General features: G+C 43.6%; 1 protein-coding gene across 6 annotated transcripts; it reads right to left on the bottom strand.

Moving 5' to 3' along the window:
* Nucleotides 1-18: 18 nt before the first annotated feature.
* Nucleotides 19-17,883, bottom strand: ahcyl1 (adenosylhomocysteinase-like 1). 6 transcript variants are annotated; one of them, XM_031565698.2, is made up of 17 exons: nt 17,357-17,883; nt 9,038-9,152; nt 8,427-8,570; nt 6,836-6,936; nt 6,436-6,538; nt 5,841-5,935; nt 5,320-5,426; nt 5,082-5,198; nt 4,901-4,964; nt 4,364-4,452; nt 4,117-4,187; nt 3,664-3,758; nt 3,056-3,154; nt 2,873-2,941; nt 2,239-2,317; nt 2,011-2,131; nt 19-1,534 (listed from the first exon to the last, which is right to left on the bottom strand). In XM_031565698.2, exons 1-17 carry the CDS (start codon nt 17,531-17,533, stop codon nt 1,528-1,530), a joined length of 1,653 nt encoding a protein of 550 aa, XP_031421558.1. In that variant the 5' UTR covers nt 17,534-17,883; the 3' UTR covers nt 19-1,527. The 6 variants fall into 6 exon arrangements, with proteins under 6 accessions (XP_031421558.1, XP_012679736.1, XP_031421560.1 ...); XM_012824282.3 differs by having other exon boundaries at nt 9,038-9,155; XM_031565700.2 differs by lacking the exon at nt 17,357-17,883 and adding an exon at nt 12,457-12,597.
* Between the last annotated feature and the right edge of the window lie 421 nt (nt 17,884-18,304).

An 18,304-nucleotide genomic window follows, 5' to 3' on the forward strand; every position in this document is an offset into this window, starting at 1 on the left:
AAAACTGAAAAGCGCTGATGATGTGAATAGAGTGGCATAACTTTATTTATTATGATGCAAATACTGTATTTGCACTAAAACAGCAATTCAGTCGATACATTTAAATACAACACACAGGCTGCGGGTAACGTCACGCACACAGTGAGACCAAATCATTGGCCGTGGGGAAAGATTAGGAGTCCAGAAGCACATCCCTACTTAACACGAACGTTAACGCTTTCCCAAGATGAAATTCACAGTGATGTTTCTTTCAAGCCAACTGGGATTTCTGTACAAGTGTACATAAAACAAAACAAATAAGCTGTTAAAGGGTCAAGGAAAAGGAGTGTTTCCAGAATCCTGTCCTGGATTATTCAATCTAACGTTACATGAAACATGAAAATAAAATGTAAAAAATATTTGTGGGCAATCAGCTAGTTTTCATATATATATACGCTCAACAACAAGTTACGGGTCACACAGCTACTGAAAAGGGTAAGATAGATGAGCAATCATGTAAGTGCCATGCTGTGTATACTTCTGTGATTTCCATAGGGTTTTATTGAAGGGTTGGGGCATTTGGATCTGATCACAAAGCGCCTAGGAAGGCACGCCTGCTGTGACAATAACCAAAATGGATGCTTATGGCCATGTGTCATTTCCTCTAAATAATAACCAAAATGGATGCTTATGGCCATGTGTCATTTCCTCTAAATAAGGCAAATGGAAAACTTAATCATTATAATTCAAATCAAATCAAATCAAATAAAACTTAAATCATTATAATTCAGGATGCAATGCTGAAATATGGAGTGCTTGTGGCAGCCTGTTATGCATGGTCAGTGAGGAGAGTGTTAAAGTCCAGCTATAGAGAGAGAACCTTCTAGGTCCAGGGAATAATATTACATCTATATCTGTGCTCCATGCACTCCTGAGCTGAGTGAAGCTTACACAAATAGCGTGACTTGTTTTCTAAAATAGAGGCTTAAATAGAAATATCAGTAGAAATTAGTATGTCTACTATACATTTGCATTTTTAAACATGTAACACAGAAATACAGGTCAACATTCTAACACATATAGACGGAGGGACCTTCGGTGCATTAAATGTAATAGTTTCGTTTTAAATAATTGTCTAAGCCATTCTTGAAAACCTTTTTTTTTCCTTTTGCTCAACACTTTCATCAGAAGAAATGACATCACACACAGAATACATGCTGTTCCAATCGCGTGGCCAGGATTTGGCACTGTTTTGAATAATTCTGTCAATAGACTGTGATCAATAAGTACTCGTTCGATTAAAAAATAAAAGTTAAATCAACAATAGAAAACATATTAAGACATGATTTAAGACATATTTCATGACTGGAGAATTAAGAATGTATTATTGGTCACAATACCTATAGGTATAATAGAATACATAATAGTACCTTAAAGATAGAACTATTGACTAACATTAAACTTGACTGAAATTATATTAATAAAAAAAGTTACTTCAGAACTTTGAAGATGACTGATTTCCTCTTGCCAGTCTGATATTCCCTCTTGTTAATATCTGTAATTAGGAAAATAAAAATGAATCTGTACATCTGAGTCCAAACAATTTTGTGAGCTATTGGAATACAAATCCTTCATATTTAGAGTAGTAGAGCTAATAGGACTGGGTGTTTCAATCCATAACTTGAGTCAGTACTCTTGATATGGACCAGGCAATGAGATAGGTGCTCAGGAGGGTAGGTACATCATTAGGATGTGTATAGAAATAGGTGTATACATTCCTAACACATCTGAATGGATTGTTAAAGTAAGTCTCGGAAAACACGTGGGTTCCATATATGACCAGTAGGGGGGAGTAGACATCTTGTTTGGTGATTTGTTTGTCAATTAATGTTTCTCATACGCACAGAAATATTTCAATGTTGTTTGGTCGACGATAATAACTGAGCCATTGTACTTGAATATGTGGTTTGAGAGAGCGCCAACTAAAGGAACTGTGTTGTGTTGAGACTGATATGTGACGGGTATCAGTACCTGTAGTAATTAGGTTTGAATGGCCCATTCTTATTCAGACCCATGTACTTGGCCTGCTCATCAGACAACTCCGTCAGGTGGGCGTCGAAGTTGGGAAGGTGCAAGCTGGCCACATATTCATCTGCGAGAAACAGACATTTATGTTTATTTAACTTATACTTATTTCTGTTACAATGAAAAGGGACTTGATAAAAACATTTTTTTTTTTAAACTACTTGAGAGCCTTACCCATCTTTTTGGGCAGTAGGTAGACATCTTGTTTGTAACGGCCCTCTGGAGCATTGTACAGCTCTATCAGAGCCAAAGCCTTCAGAGATCCAGAAGAGATCAAATACAATGTCAGAAAAAAACACACATCAACAGAATACTTTGTTGTAACTTTGAGTTGATTACTAAAAAAACTACACATACAATGACATTTCCATTCAACATTCCTAAATGTCTCTGGTGAGTTCCAAAGGCTAACTGAGAGCCCAGGTTTCCTACGATCTAGCTCTACCATGCTGTGAAAGAGCAGCCCAGGTTTCCTACGATCTAGCTCTACCATGCTGTAAAAGAGCAGCCCAGGTTTCCTACGATCTAGCTCTACCATGCTGTAAAAGAGCAGCCCAGGTTTCCTGTGATCTAGCTCTACCATGCTGTGAAAGAGCAGCCCAGGTTTCCTATGATCTAGCTCTACCATGCTGTGAAAGAGCAGTTTGTTTGTGTCAGGTTTCCTATGATCTAGCTCTACCATGCTGTGAAAGAGCAGTTTGTTTGTGTCAGGTTTCCTACGATCTAGCTCTACCAAGCGGTAAAAGAGCAGATCTAGCTCTACCCAGCTGTGAAAGAGCAGTTTGTTTGTGTCAGCACTGCCGGTCACCTGAGTGGTGGCTGTGATGGACAGCACAAACGAGGGAACGGTGGAACAGCTGAGGTTCAGCAGACGACCCTGTGCACACAAAAAAAAAAAAACAGAAATCGCATCGCCAGTCAACCATGAGAGGGAGGACCGTTGCGGCAGAAAGACACGGAATGAGGGGACTGAGGAGGTAGGCTACTGTACCTCAGCTAGCAGGATGACCCTCTTGCCATCAGGCCAGATGACATGGTCCACCTGGGAACGAACCCTTTCCCACGTCAACTCAGGTGTCCTCAAGCTGGCCTGGGATCAGATTTAAAAAGAGAATTATTATTACACCCTACACACAGTCACTCACGTGTATTAAGTCATGCATAAATATGCTCATATCGTATCGCGTCCATAAAACTAGTGGAACATTCAGTTCATTCGACTCCCTTAAGTGCACAAACAAAATCATTAAACTTCATGGAAAAACACAGCCTGGCAATGCATTTTGTTGTTACATCACACACCGTGCCAGCTGTTGGAAATCTCCTGTTAAAAATAAAAAGCGTTCAGGCTCATGTTTGTCCAGCACTCTATGGCAAACATGGCTGAAATGTTAAACACCAGCTAAAGTGTTAGAACCAACTCAGCCGTGTCTCCATAAAGCAAACGCGGGTCGCGTGACGGGTCTGACACACACACACACACACACACACACACACACACACACACACACACACACACACACACACACACACACACACACACACACACACACACACACACACACACACACACACACACACACACACACACACACTCACCACGTCGATCTCTGTGTTGGAGTGGCCCATATTGCAGACAATGCAGCCGTTCTTCATGCGGTCCAACTGCTCTCTGCTCACTACATTTTTATTTCCTGGTGACAGGCGTCGGTGAGTAGAATAAAACAAACACAATCTCTTACACGAGGACTTGAAGGTGACCCAGTGAAATGTTTAAGGATAAACGTCAGCACATACAGCGCTTGCGTTTGACCCCTTTCCTTTTATAAGGCATTCGGAAACACCCATGCATTGAACCCAGTAGCTTCAGAGGGCTGGCGCCACCGAAGCTAAAGGGTCACTTGTTATCACAAGCTTTAGCGGGGTCATTTATACAACAAACACTTCGCTAATCTGGCTCTAGCACTTCATACACAAGCAATGCGGGCCGCAAGGTGCAAGTGTAAATGTCCGAATGCGTCACTAAATGCGACACCTGCATTTTCAAAATACCTGTGCATGTGATGACCATGTCCATCGAGCGGATGACTTCGTTCAGCTTGACTACCCGGAAACCGTCCATGCTGCATACACACAAATGCCAAATGTTTTTTTTTCTTCAGCTGAGTGCTACTTTTGTTTTCTATGCCGCAGCAACAGTTTAAATATGTTGTGTGTAATGATATATAATTATGTAGTCATGTAATTGTTTCGTCTGTCCTGAAACAGCTGTGTCTTGAGTTTGCATCGGGGTCCTTACCAGCCCTGCAAGGCACATATTGGGTCGATCTCCGTGATGCAGACTATGGCTCCGAGGGCCTTCAGTGCCATGCAGCATCCCTTGCCCACCTGCAGCGCAAACACACACACGACACGGAGCCAAGTAAACATGCCGTCACACTAGCCTAGCTGCCTGAAAATAGAACATTACTAATTGTAAAGTTATATTCTGGGACTGATTTACACCCAGGATGAAATAGAGAATAGCTGTCCACATAGCACTAAGCACATTTGATCATGGTGGCGGTTGCATTGCACTCTCGCTGAGATATAGGACAATCGTTACTTTAACAACGCAATGCACATTTAATCATGGCGGTGGGTTGCATTAAGTCTCGATTGAAATAATGGACGGTCGTTACTGAAGCGGAGGGAAATTGTCTGACCTCTCCATATCCACAGACCACCACTTGTTTTCATCTTTGAAATAATGTTTTCAATCTTTTAAATAACCACTTGTTTTCAATCTTTGAAATAGTGGACGGTCGTTTACTGAAGCGGAGGGAAATTGTCTGACCTCTCCATATCCACAGACCACCACTTGCTTTCCACCGAACATCACGTCCGTGGTCCTCTTCAGACTACGGAGCGTTGGGAAAAAAACCATGGATAAATGATGAGACACGGACGGTGTTCGGTTTCACCAGTGTTTGCTCCCAATCAGTACCAGGAAAACAGCTTAATAAAGACGGGCTCACCCATCCAGGATGGACTCCCGGCAACAGTAGAGGTTGTCAAATTTCTGCTTGGTGACTGAGTCATTCACATTCATGGCAGGAACACACAGTTTCCCCGCCTTGGACAGCTGGTACAGCCTGGGAACACACAGTCACACTTACAGCGATTCCTTGGGACTTACGCTGACATTTGCATTGCAACTGAGGCATCCAGACTTACATACGGACACAAAATGGAGCTGGTCAACCATTGGATTACCTGTGCACACCAGTGACGCTTTCCTCCACGATGCCCTGGGTCTTCTTGAACACATTTGGGTACTTCTTATAAACCCAGTGGGTCAGGTCCCCGCCATCATCCAGAATCTAGTGGACAGTGGCGCAGGAGGTAGAGAAGGTAGAGAAGTCGTTTAGTAATCAGAAGGTTGCTAGTTCGATTCCCTGTCGAAGCGTCCTTGAGCAAGACACTGAACCCCTAATTGCTCCTGATGTGCAGTGTGCCATCAGTGTAAATGTAAAAATGTGTATACATCCTTGTAAGTCGCTTTGGATAAAAGCGTCTGCTAAATGACTAAATGTAAATGTAAATGAAATGGAGAGCGCACACCAGGTCATGTCATCATCTTACAGACACGTAACTTAAGATAACTTTAAAAACATCCTTTACTGGAAAATATTTGTAAACTATTTGTAAATCAACACATCGAGCACAAATATAAAATTCTGAATCCATCATCGTGACATTTGTTATTCATGTAATGTAACGGGTGCAGGTGGTACCATGTTGGCTTGCCAGCCCTCTGTGTTGACACATCGGTCGATACACCACCAGAAGTCATCTTCCGACTCCCCCTTCCATGCAAACACTGCAACACCTTCAGCAAACCAAAGGACATAACAAGCCCAGTGTCAATTATGCCCGAGCGACCCACACACATTTGCCACAGACACTTCAGCAGCAGTAGTTGTACGGTGCACCTAGTTATTAATGTAATTCAGACCTTTGGGGCAAATGGAGCTGAAATTGCTCCAGCAACAGATTCCCAGTGGCGAGAGAGAGAGCCTCTGATTGACACTCCATGAAATTATACAATTCACTTGCCAAAAATGAGATGGAGGTTTGCCTAAAAGCTCTAACAAGCTGAAAATGGAGCACTTGTGGAGGGAGATGGGCTGCTGTCTGGTGCTGAGTCATGTCGTGATCAGAGCTCAAGTCTTTATCAGCTCTCTCTCTCTCTCTCTCTCTCTCTCTCTCTCTCTCTCTCTCTCTCTCTCTCTCTCTCTCTCTCTCTCTCTCTCTCTCTCTCTCTCTCTCTCTCTCTCTCTCTCTCTCTGAGTGAGGGGCGCACGAGAGCCCAGGGCCTGAGTGGCTTACCTGACTCGGCCAGGGCGGCAGCCACCTCGTTCTGAGTGGAGTAGATGTTACACGCAGTCCAGCGGCACTGGGCTCCCAAGGCAACCAGGGTCTCAACGAGCACCTGAGGGAGAGAGGAGCACGACTGGTCACAGTGAAAGCAGGCAAGGCAAAGAGATCCAAACCAAAGCTCTTTTTTTTTTTTTTTTTTTTTTTACACCTATAAATCCTAAACTGTTATTAACACTGTTAATGAAACCCAAATGACAGGCCCAATGAAGCACGACCTGTTTATTTATGCAGCCAAACACGGTGGATCAATCTTTATGGATATGTTAAGCACTCCTAATGCCCAGCTTTTAAACCACAGCCAAAGGGGTGGCATCCAAGTTGTGCCAATCCAGGATGAAAGGATGCTTACAGCTGTCTGGGCGGTGATGTGGGTACAGCCCACTATTTTGGCCCCAGCCAGAGGCTTCTCCCCCTGGGCTCTCTTCCTCAGCGCCATCAGAGCAGACATGTCTGTGGAGATCGCAACGGGTTGGAAAAAAAAAAAAAAAAAACACAAGCATTCATTAATTAATTACATATTAACGAGGCGGAGGACTTCAAACCTCACTTAGCTAGCTGTCGGGGCTGCAAGCGGAGTGGGAAAAGAGGGGGCCTGTTCCAAGGAGCGGCGGGTGAGGGGGGTTGTGTGGAGGAGGGCGGGAGGGAGAGCTCAGGTTAATGACGCTGAAACACAGCAAGTCTCATGACGGTCCTGCCACAAAACAGCCGTGGGGCCTGGCAGCAGGAATAAAGCCACTTCCTCATCACAGTAGGCCAGCACTGTGAGACACACAGCTCCTTCACATCAGCAGCACACACCTCCAGAAACCACTCGGCACTCCCACGAGACACATTTAACACGCCAGCGCTTCACAAATACCGCAGACTCAGGCGTAAGGATGCAGAGTCATTGTATTTCCAATGGAGCATTTCACTGCACTGATTTGGTCGTGTGCTTTTAAGTTTACCTTAATATCGCCCATTATCTTTTCATTATCTTTTTTTAGAGAGACCTAATGTGGAAATATGATAATGCTTTGTGACCATGACTTGCCAAAGGGCAACCCGAGCACAACCAGCAAGTGCGCACTGGGCTTTAACTCGCTCATGCGTTATGGTCGTGAGCAGGAAACGGTTAACGGTTAACTCACGCGCTGCCAACGCAACAGACGGGGAGCCACGTGATGATGGGCTCAGCAAACGCAGAGGGAACTGTGTTCCCGCCCTCCCTGTGCAATGTTCTCACTCAAAGCACCAGCAGCAGATTTCATAAAACTGTGGTTTCATTTCACAGTAGGACATGTACCATCCCTTAACACATCACTTAGCAACTAGGCTTGCGTAAGTGTCTGTGTGTGCATTTATATGTGTGTGTGTGTGTGTGTGTGTGTGTGTGTGTGTCTGTGAGAGTATGAGTGTGTGTGTGTGTGGGTGTGCGTGTCTGACAGTATCTGAGAGAGAAAATGAAAAGGAGTGAGCGAGCAAGAGTGAGCGAGCGAGAGAGAGAGAGAGAGGCTGCTCTCCAAAAAGCATTCTTGTGTTCTGCTAAGAATGCATACATAACAGCCACCATGTGAAGCGTCATTAAAAAGCCTTGGTTTGGTGTTAGCTGAAAGCGCACTGAATTCAAGTGTGTGTTCTGTAAAATGGCCAGAAAGAGGAAGATCAATAATTGGTATGACTATAGTACAGTTACATAATAAAAATGTTGCTGGTATTGGCTTTAGTCTGCTTGAGGCAACACATATATTTTATACTTCAGATGAAACTAATGTAGTGTGCATATTGTTGGTGCATGAATGTGTGTGTGTGTGTGTGTGTGTGTAGGAAAGAGAGAGAGAGAGAGAGAGAAAGATAGACATAGAGAGAGTGTGTGTGTGTGTGTGTGTGTGTGTGTGTGTGTGTGTGTGTGTGTGTGTGTGTGTGTGTATGTATGTGCATGTTCTTAAGAGAACTCCCACCTTGCTCTGCGATTTCTATCTCGCGGCGGCCAAACTCAGCCTGCTTGATGTTTTTCACACAGAAGTCGCTATTGCCCTTGGTGTTGGCCTGGTTCTTCTCCCGCGGAGACGACTCATCATCAGAGCTGTCCGTGTAGGAGGCCGCTAGGGTTCGCAGAACAGAACAGAACAGAACAGAACACACATCAGTCTCCCCATCAGACTTGGAACAAGATAGCAATGTTAGGAAATTTTCCCATTGATGAAAGTGTAACCTATATCTGTATTTCAATCATTTCTACAGTTGGAGGGTTCAAATGAGGGTCCTGCAGTAATATGCTGCGCTAATCCAAAACACTCTATTAAACAGTTAAAAGAAAGAAAAAAAAAACACTTGGAACAACAGGCTATGTGCATCCCCTCAACATCATCTCCCCACAGGCTACACTAACACTCTATGACAGTGGCACAGTCTGTCTACCACTCGATCAGCTGGGGGCACTCTGATAAGGGCGGAGTGATTACAGATGCATTCATGGTGTGAGAGTGAGGGCGTGGGTGACAGAGTGGCTCGTGGCTCGTGGCCCTGGCCCAGACAGAGGTTTAGAGCAGATTAGAGAGCCTGGCCAGACCTGAGCTGTAGCTGTCAGTCGAGGACTGGGAGATGGAGCGGGACAGGGAGCGCCGGCCTGCCTTGGTGGGGAACTTGCTGAACTCCTGTTTGTCCTCCTGGTTGGCAAACTGGATCTGCTACAGAGAGGGAGGGAGAGAGAGAGAGAGAGAGAGAGAGAGAGAGGGAGGGGGAGAGAGAGGGAGAGGGGGAGAGAGAGAGAGGGGGAGAGAGAGAGAGAGAGAGAGAGAGGGGGGGAGAGAGAGAGAGAGAGAGGGAGAGGGGGAGAGAGAGAGAGAGGGGGAGAGAGAGAGAGAGAGAGAGAGAGAGAGAGAGAGAGGGGGAGAGAGAGGGGGAGGGGGAGAGAGAGAGAGAGAGAGCATTGGTCATGAATCACACTGTCCACTAATAGAGAATGGGATTGTTCATGCAGCATCAGTGTTGATGCTCGGTTTCATTCTTTTTTTTTTTCATTGTTTGGTGATTTCTGCATCGGAGCCAAAGGTGAGTGCAGTAACCACACAATTCAGCCAAAGCCTGTCTATGTGCAGAAACCACTCACCTTAAACCACCTTGACACTCAGCCCAACTCAGAGGTGTTTAGACAACATGGCTGCTGAGCTGTAGGTGTCTGACTTAAGGCCAGCCGTGTATAAAATCACAACAGGCCCCGTCAGTCTGGGAGATAAGTGAGTCACCACTTTGACTGGTGAGGTCGGCTATAGCAAGGTGTTGAGCTTTTGACTTATTTATCATTCAGACAACCTCTGCGTAATTTTTTTTTTTTGCAAGGTTTCTTTTTTTTTTTTCTAAGGTTGACCTATGCACATGAAGGCAAAGTGACAAAGGCAGTTTTCAGTCGGGACCATCTCTTACCTTGATGCTGCACTTTGTTCATGTACTTCTGCAGACACATTAGGTCAGCAACATTTAATGGAATAGAATGGAACAGAAATCCAGTAAGGGAATGTTAGGAGAAATAGTGTGTCATCCCTACTGATCTTTTCATACGAAACACAATTTAAGTGGAAATATTTGAACAGCACTTTAACGCTACTATTTAAAGTGCTGTAGCAACTTTACAAGATGATATTGTCGCCGCATAATTGATATAAGATTCACTTGAGTTGAGTTCACTGTGTTGATAGAAACAACCTGAATCAGACACTGGCACTGGATTCATCTTTTTTCTTGCATCTACTGCATATTTTACAATACATCATGACATGTATTTACGTAACCAAAGCCTATTGAACTTCAGCTGCTCAATCAGTATGTGTCCTCCACAAAATAGTTTATTTGTCATGACCAACAACAACGTCAGCATCTGACGAGGCTTTTAATTCCCCCAAGTGCCGTGTGCGAAGTAGCTGCTGATATGTTCTCTCATTAGCAGACGAAGGCATGCACGGAGCGGGGGCACGGATTCCTCGCCACGTCAGGATGCAGATAGGAGCTGGTAGGAGATGGGAGCTCGGTGCCACGCTATCTCCTAAACGAAACCCGCCCGGGCACCGGCAGCACGCACGGCCCACAAATCAGCGCTCCTCACATTTCGAGTCTGACTAGAGTGCCCATGGATAGGCCGGGGCTCACTGCCTGGCCTAGATCACTGGACAGGGGCACGAATCGGACTTTTCTGCGTCAGCTTGAGAAACAGCCCCATTTCACAAGTCCCAAACAAGGGCTGTCTGAAGAGGCAGGCCCTGGGTGAAGTTTCACCTGAGCTCGTGAAGATTTACACAGGCACGTCACAGATAACTCCGTGGGCTCTTTTAAACGCTGGCCCAAATTCTATTTTAGACCCTTTCCTCCGCGCATGATTTATGTTTTATTTTCAAATACAAGAGGACTCAGCTGTTGATGTGGATCACCAAACGTTTCAAAAGCCATTCCATGAAAGCACAGCACCTCAGGAGATATATATGTGCCCAAACTATATTCACAAAGCACTCGGTCTAGGGAATGGGCTTAGACCATCTCAAAATATCTGAGTAAACTGAACCCAGAAAAACAGTCAAAACACTGTACTTTATTAATGAATTGTGCATGATTTCTACTTTTCATTTTGTAAAATGCACATACACAAGTGATGTAATTCTAAAGATATTCATTCTCTGCCTATCCATTTGATTGCCCAAATATTGCAGTGAATAGAATGGCACGGTAATCATTTTCTTATCTGCTAAATGCAACATAGTCTTTTTGGCCAGTCAATGAACTGGCTGAAGGAATCTTTTGTGATGACTGGATGACTGAACAGAGTATTTGTATGGCAGTATAAATGCCAAAGTTCATTCCAAAACTGCCCATAAAAGTCAAATGCAGGGAGTTACGATTGCCCCTTGATGAAAACGGTTTCTTAAAAATGTCTGTTGCTGCGCGGTAGTACCAAGGTCTCACCACAAGGGTTTATATTATTGAAAGGATCTAATAACCACATATGTACTAACCGATCAATATCCGATTTCAGGGAGTTGATTGTCTAAGGGAGAGTTTTTAAAATGCAAAGCCAGCAGAAACTTTACGTTACCAAATATTTGGAGAGATTTATGTGGGTCTTGTTTGGACTGCAAACTGTTCTTTAGGCCCAGTCAGTTGACATAACACAAAACTGATGATTCAAAGAAACGTGACAGTAAAACACACTTGCATGTGAGTAAGGGGCTCTAACACTTACGGTACAAATGCCTGGAACCAGCGGGTGGTACCCAGGAGCCCTTGTGAGTCCACAGTATGGAATACGAATCATAGCATATCACTAGAAGCAAAATCTCTCTCTCTCTCTCTCTCTGCAATGCATAATACAATTGTATATCCCTAATATTGGTATAATTTAGTTAGTTCACAGTACAGATGTACATCCAGCCACCTAATTAGTCCCGACAAAAAAACCAAAAGATATATAGAGCTAATCACAGATAAATGCATGGTATCTATTTACGACAAACAACTGAGCAACTCAATAAAACCCTTATATAAGAATACTTTGGGTTGAGGTAAAAAAAAAATATGAGAACCTATCATAATGTTCTACCCTACACAAACCGGTCGTACATCACACTAATACGTATTTGGGAATTTACTATTCCTAGAAAAACCTTTAGGGCTCTTCTTTTTTTCCAAAAAAACCCACTCATGTTTCGGTCAACCCTGAAACTCAGATGTAACTTTGTTTTACAACCTGATGCAAAAACTTGACACTTTAGGCTTTATCCAATCACAAGGAATACATTGCACTTTTGGGTCTCAAATTCTCAAAGTTACCCTGTTTTTGAATTTGGGCCTCAAATTCAAAGTGTTTCCCATGCCCTTATCATGCCCTCCTGAAAGAGCAGACAACTCCTCAGCCCTTACTTACAGTACCACACCTGCCCCTGGCGAGCTCCCAGGTGGGCATCACTGGGTGGCCAGGATGCCCTCAGCAGCAGCAGCACTCACCCTGTGTCTGCCGTCATTGTTCTCGTCCATGGTTCTCGTGTGTCCCTCTCGTGTGGCCGGCCCAGCTGTCTGATATTACATCCTATGTGTGCTCTCACAGGGGGAGAGTCTGCTCTCTTGCGCACACACAGGGGGAGGCTCCCGGAGATTGCCATGATTTTCAAAAGGCAAACCTCAAGCAGAGCTGGGTGGGTGGGACCTCGAACACAGAGCCTCCGCCAGTCATAAGCCTGACCTGCAACCCCCACCGCCACCCCCACCCCCACCCCACCGCTTATGTTTGATTGTGTTTGACTGCTTTAACCCTCCCCAGCACCAGGAGGCACAGACAGGACAGTCTGTTTCTAGAGAGGGATTTGAGAATGCCTTCCTCCTCCACTGAAGAAGAAGAAGGAAGGGGAAAAAACAGCTCCACGACAACTGATGTTGACATAGCCTCTGATCTGTATTAATCTAAAACCGCGAGTCCCCGAGTGTAGCCAGCCTTTTCACTTTCCCGCTGAGGGCTCCTCGTCTGGGAGTGCTAATAAAAAAGGACTCAGAGGGATTTAAGGGCTGTTTCCATGAACTGCCGTCCACTGGAGCTCCATCCTGAATCCCAGTCTAAAAATATACCAGCCCGCCCGCCCGCCCGCCCCCCACCCCCACCATCCTTCAGTCTCTCAAAGAGTCGGCCAGGTCACAGACTCTGGCTTCGCCGTGGCCAAGCGATGGAAGGCGGAGCAGCAGACCAGCTCAGTGGTGTGGCTCTGCTAATACCTGGACCTGTGAGGGAGTCACTACTCTGGCCCAGGGCCACTCCCAGTGATGCCAAGCTTTCTTTGGAACGATCTTTGACTTTCGGGAAGAGTAGTAGTGGACAGTAAGAGTAGTAGTGGACAGTAAAAGTAGTAGGGTACAGTAATATGTGGCAGTAAACAGAAAAATATGGAAACAAAACCCGTCAATTTAGTATTAATTCATGCAATAACCTATTCTACCAAGAACTTAGTCTATAAAATGTATGTTGTAGGAGTTTGTAAATGTCTTTGCATTTTAACGAGATCAAATGTAATAATATCTGCCTGAAACAAGTTGAGTTGAACTACCGTTTGCCAGTTATCTTTCTCTGATTTAGAAGAGGGTATACCATGCAGCCACCACCCTCATCAAACTTGTACTTTACACTTTAACACATTGTCTTGCTACTTATAAAACAACCAAAAGAATTGGCAGCTAACTGAAAAATAGAACCTCCCTTCTTGATAAGGTAGGCCCACCTCATCAAGAACACGCAATATAAATCAGACATGGGCAGTCCCCCAGGCTATATTTACAACGGGTGAGGATGACTGTAGTGCTGAACCTTTCGCTAAGAACAAGTAGGTTAAGCCAACCAGAAGCTGTATATAAAATACACTAAATAAATCGTTAGGCTAGCTTACCAGCGTCCGTTCGCACGACAACCCAACTGTATTCAAAGCTGGTCAAAGCTGTTGACATCATCAGTCATATTTTTAGGTATTTTCGTTTTTCACAGCATCAAGCATAGTAACCACTACCTTCAGAGAAAATGGTCTACCAGGTTTACCAGGGCAAAAGCAAAGTACTTCCAGTTTGTGTCTCTTGAGTCATGCTAACAATTTTTTGATGCATTCAATTTCTTAAGAAATAAGAGACTACATTAAATCAAGCAGGATCCACACCCTGATCAAAAGGCTGTCAAGACTATAACATTTAGGCTTTTCTGAGAATCCACACCCTGATCAAAAGGATGTCAGGACTATAACATATATTCTTTTCTGGGGATCCACACCCTGATCAAAAGGCTGTCAAGACTATTACATATATTCTTTTCTGAGAATCCACACCCTGATCAAAAGGCTGTCCGGACTATAACATATAGGCTTTTCTGGTGATTTCAATCTGTGTGAAAAGTGTCTATTTTCCCCCCCAAACACTGCCTGCACCACCATTACGGAGGCCTGAAGGTCAAAGTCTCAGCAGCAGCCCTCTATACTAGGTTGAGCAGAGCCTGACGGGATGCCGACATCCAGGCTGAGAACACAGGAGGAGAGAAAATGTTCCTGAGGTGAGGCAGACCAGATGTGTCAAATTTCTCAGCTTATTGCAACTTTTCCCCTGGGTTATCAAAATAACGTTCGCTAGAAGTCCTGCTGTTCTGAGGCACAGCCCACGCCACGCTGTCTGCATGCAAACACAAGTGGCGCGCATGGACGGCTTTACGCGGATCTGTGTGAACAAGAGGTCATGAAGAGCCAACAAGACCTGCGTGCTTGCTGTACACAGGCAGAGAGCTCCTGATATACTTGGTGTATTTGCCATTTGTAGCTCCCACACAACAATGTTTCGTGTTTTCATAGCTAAAGGATGGTATGACAACTATCCCTCCATACTGAGAGTGGAATGTGGAATATGACTGAGCCATATGAATGTAACTCTCCCCACCTGAAGCAACATGGTCTTAAGTCACGTGGCAACCGAGACATGTATAATACACATGTACATAGCGAGGACAGAGATCTGAATTATTGAGTGACTTTCTGACATTATCTATTCATGTGTTTTCATTATTACTGCATTTCAAGTTCATCAGCCTCTCTCACTATCTTTTCAGAAATCTGTGATGCTTTAAACACTTAGAAGTGACGCAGAGATCAAAGCTGGCAAACACTGAGTACAAGGACAGGAATCAATACCCTGCCTTGAGGTATATGACATTCCTTGCATTCCGACGATACACTTAAATCAGGAAGAATGTGATATTGTATTATGCTTTGAGCAGCACAGGGAATCAAATCCACTCTGTTGTATAACCTGCGTCAGAGCGTTTGAAGAGTGTGTGGGTTGTGCTCTAAGGTAGTGCCCTACACTGAGGCTGGACAAACAGGTCAAAGGGACACTTGCCTTTCCATGATACTGGCAGAAGAATGCTCTCAACCTGAATAAAATTACATCCTCGGTTTCTAGAACACTGTTTGGACGACTAGTTCCTTAACAAAAAACGAGTTCGGTTGGCTGGTGAAAATCTCTCACAATCAGGTATTTTGATCCACTCTCTCCCCAGGAGTTTTGTTTGTTCTGAGTCATATGATATTGTACACCCCAACTCCCATGGTGCACTTCATCCTGAGCACAAATAAGTGGACTCTCTAGTGACTCTGCCACTGTTTGTTTATACATTATAGGCTAGTGCCAGGTGGTTTCTAAAATATAACAAGATGTTCTAGATGCATTAGTTTTGTCAGTTTGATAAGATCATTCACAAAGCAAGTCAAATTAGCCCATGCTTCCTGATAACTCATGTCGTATACTAATGAGGACTTTCCAAACCTCAAAGGCAACAGTTTCTTCATTTTGTTCTGTTAACATTACATAAGAAAACCTCAAATTATTTCAAAACCAGACAGAATCTTTTTTTTTTCCAGACAGCAAGGTTATTAGAGACTATAGAATTTATATTCATCCCTAAAACTAATACAACACCAGCAGATAGAGGTAGCAAACTACTAACTGTCAGGTCAGATATATATTTCAAATGTGTACAGTTACATTATGGATTTCATATGTCTGGTGTGCACATCACTGATATACAGGTTATTATCAATAAACAACTACTGAGTATACATATATAGAAAGTAATATACTATGATGCATTAGCCTATATATACTAAATGACATCCAGCTGAGATTAACCAACAAAACAAATACAGTTCTGAATTGGGAGTTAAGACTGGTCTGCCACATTAAACTGCATGATGCATTCACATAAATACGTCAGGCTACATCATTATTTTGATGGGTTTTCCTACAGTGATGAATTACACAATCCCTGTTTAGCTTAATTTCAGAGATACTGTTATTGTGCACTATGTATGGGTAGACCAGCATGCATCACAGGAGATTAAACATGCCTTGTGAGCTGAATACAACGCAACATCTGTGTAAAGCTGTAATAATAATGTTAAACATAATAATGGTTCTATAGCTGACATGGCTCTGTCCTGTCCAGGAGTGTGCTCATGTCATTTGTATTTGAACATCCCATTGCATCCCAGAGCCTGATAGGGATTTGAACACAAGTGGTCAAACATTTTTATGATAAAAGCTGTTTGGGGGGGCCTTGGTTAAGCCTTTGTCAGGGGGCCCCAGATTAGCCTTGCCTGTTTATAACCATGTCACCATGACACATACCAATAGTTGGAGTTTTTTTCCTGGTTGCACAGAGATATGTAAGCTCCTTTCATGCCTGGATACTCATGGCCATAGCTGATAGCCTGACTTAGGCTAAGGGTAGACAAGGTCTAAAACTGCAGCATAAAATGCTGACAATGAATCAGTTACAAAAATCAGGAAGTATTTGACCTCTTTATAACAACTGTTTGAGGACAGTGTCATACGTAGCCCCTTGGATCATGATTTAACGAAAAAAAAGCATACTTTTAATAGATTTAATAGATCATTTGAATGGCTGATTACCACAGCAGCGTGAGGAATTTCACTACAGTAGAGCACTATCCAATTCATAGTTGTAAATCAGAGCATCTCGATAGGCTACCATTGAAAAATCTGGTCGAAACCGACCGGGATAACATTGTAAAAGGAGAGTGAACCATCCCACCTTTGACACGTTTAACTGATTAGTTTATAGTTTTACGCAGTTTCCAAGTGTTGATACAGGGTCATTAAAGGCTGCAAGACTGCTTTAATATTTAATTAGAAACGTCAAGGAGCTACACATAGGGTGCTTTAACAGCAGGGTAGCCTATCACAGATCCCTGCTGATCACGACTGACTCAACAGCTTAAATCGTTAAAGAATGGACGCCTCGTACAGTGTTTTGAATACATACGAATCATGTTTATCCCACAACATGTCTGACATATAGCCTACGGCTTACCTTCTTGACAGATTTGAGAGTGGGGACTGCAGTAAATGCTGCGGAGAGTTCGCCCACGTTCATGTCGGTGTTCTTGACTGTCATCGCGGAGTATTTTTCGGCCACATTCTCGCTCTCTTTTACTTCTTTACTGGCCTGTTTCACCTCCAACTTCCCATCCCCATTTGAATCTGTCATTGCAATCTACCGAACAACCCGGATGAGTGATGTCCGATTCCTTTAGCTGTTAACGCAATTGAGCGGCTTCTCACGAGTGTCACCTTTCTCTCCGTCCTTTCTGCGTAGCCTTACTTCGACATTTGCTAGTGAAGACTGACAAGTGGGAATTAAATATTGTAAACACCGCACCAACAATATGTTAATGCGAATTATGTTCAGGATGATAGTTTAGAGTTGTCGTCGACGTAACTCCACAACAAACTAGAAAAAAACCGTCGATTCAATGGCACTGCCCGGTTGACAGGAAGCATAGCAGTTTGTTGCAGCTAGTACCTGAACATGTAGGCAGTGAGTGGGAGGGGCTTGTCTTAGAATGGTGCACTCCCACCATTAATACATGGTGCATTCTGCCATACACTTGCAACGGTTGTATGGCCAATGACACACACATAGTCATTTAGATTCTTATATGCTGGTATAATACCTGCAATTCCATTATTATTATTTTAACTTACACCGTTTTCACTTATCCCTCAAGTTTTGCAGCCTACTTGCAAAAGAACATCCATCTGTTTGGGATAGTAGTGTCAATTGATGTTCAGGAGACCTGTCTGCAAAGTCTAGTGTAGCCAGGGCAATTTCCTCTGAAAAGTTACCTTGCCATAGCAATGTTTAAAATTAAAAGTTTAAAACAAGATGCTCGTTTCCTGGAGCAGATGTTACATTATCAAAGCTACTTTTTGAAATCTTATTTCAAAAACACATGCTGAATATGCAATTCTTACACAA

This window comes from Clupea harengus, chromosome 4 (genome assembly GCF_900700415.2).
Source record: "Clupea harengus chromosome 4, Ch_v2.0.2, whole genome shotgun sequence".
NCBI classification, from domain to species: domain Eukaryota; kingdom Metazoa; phylum Chordata; class Actinopteri; order Clupeiformes; family Clupeidae; genus Clupea; species Clupea harengus.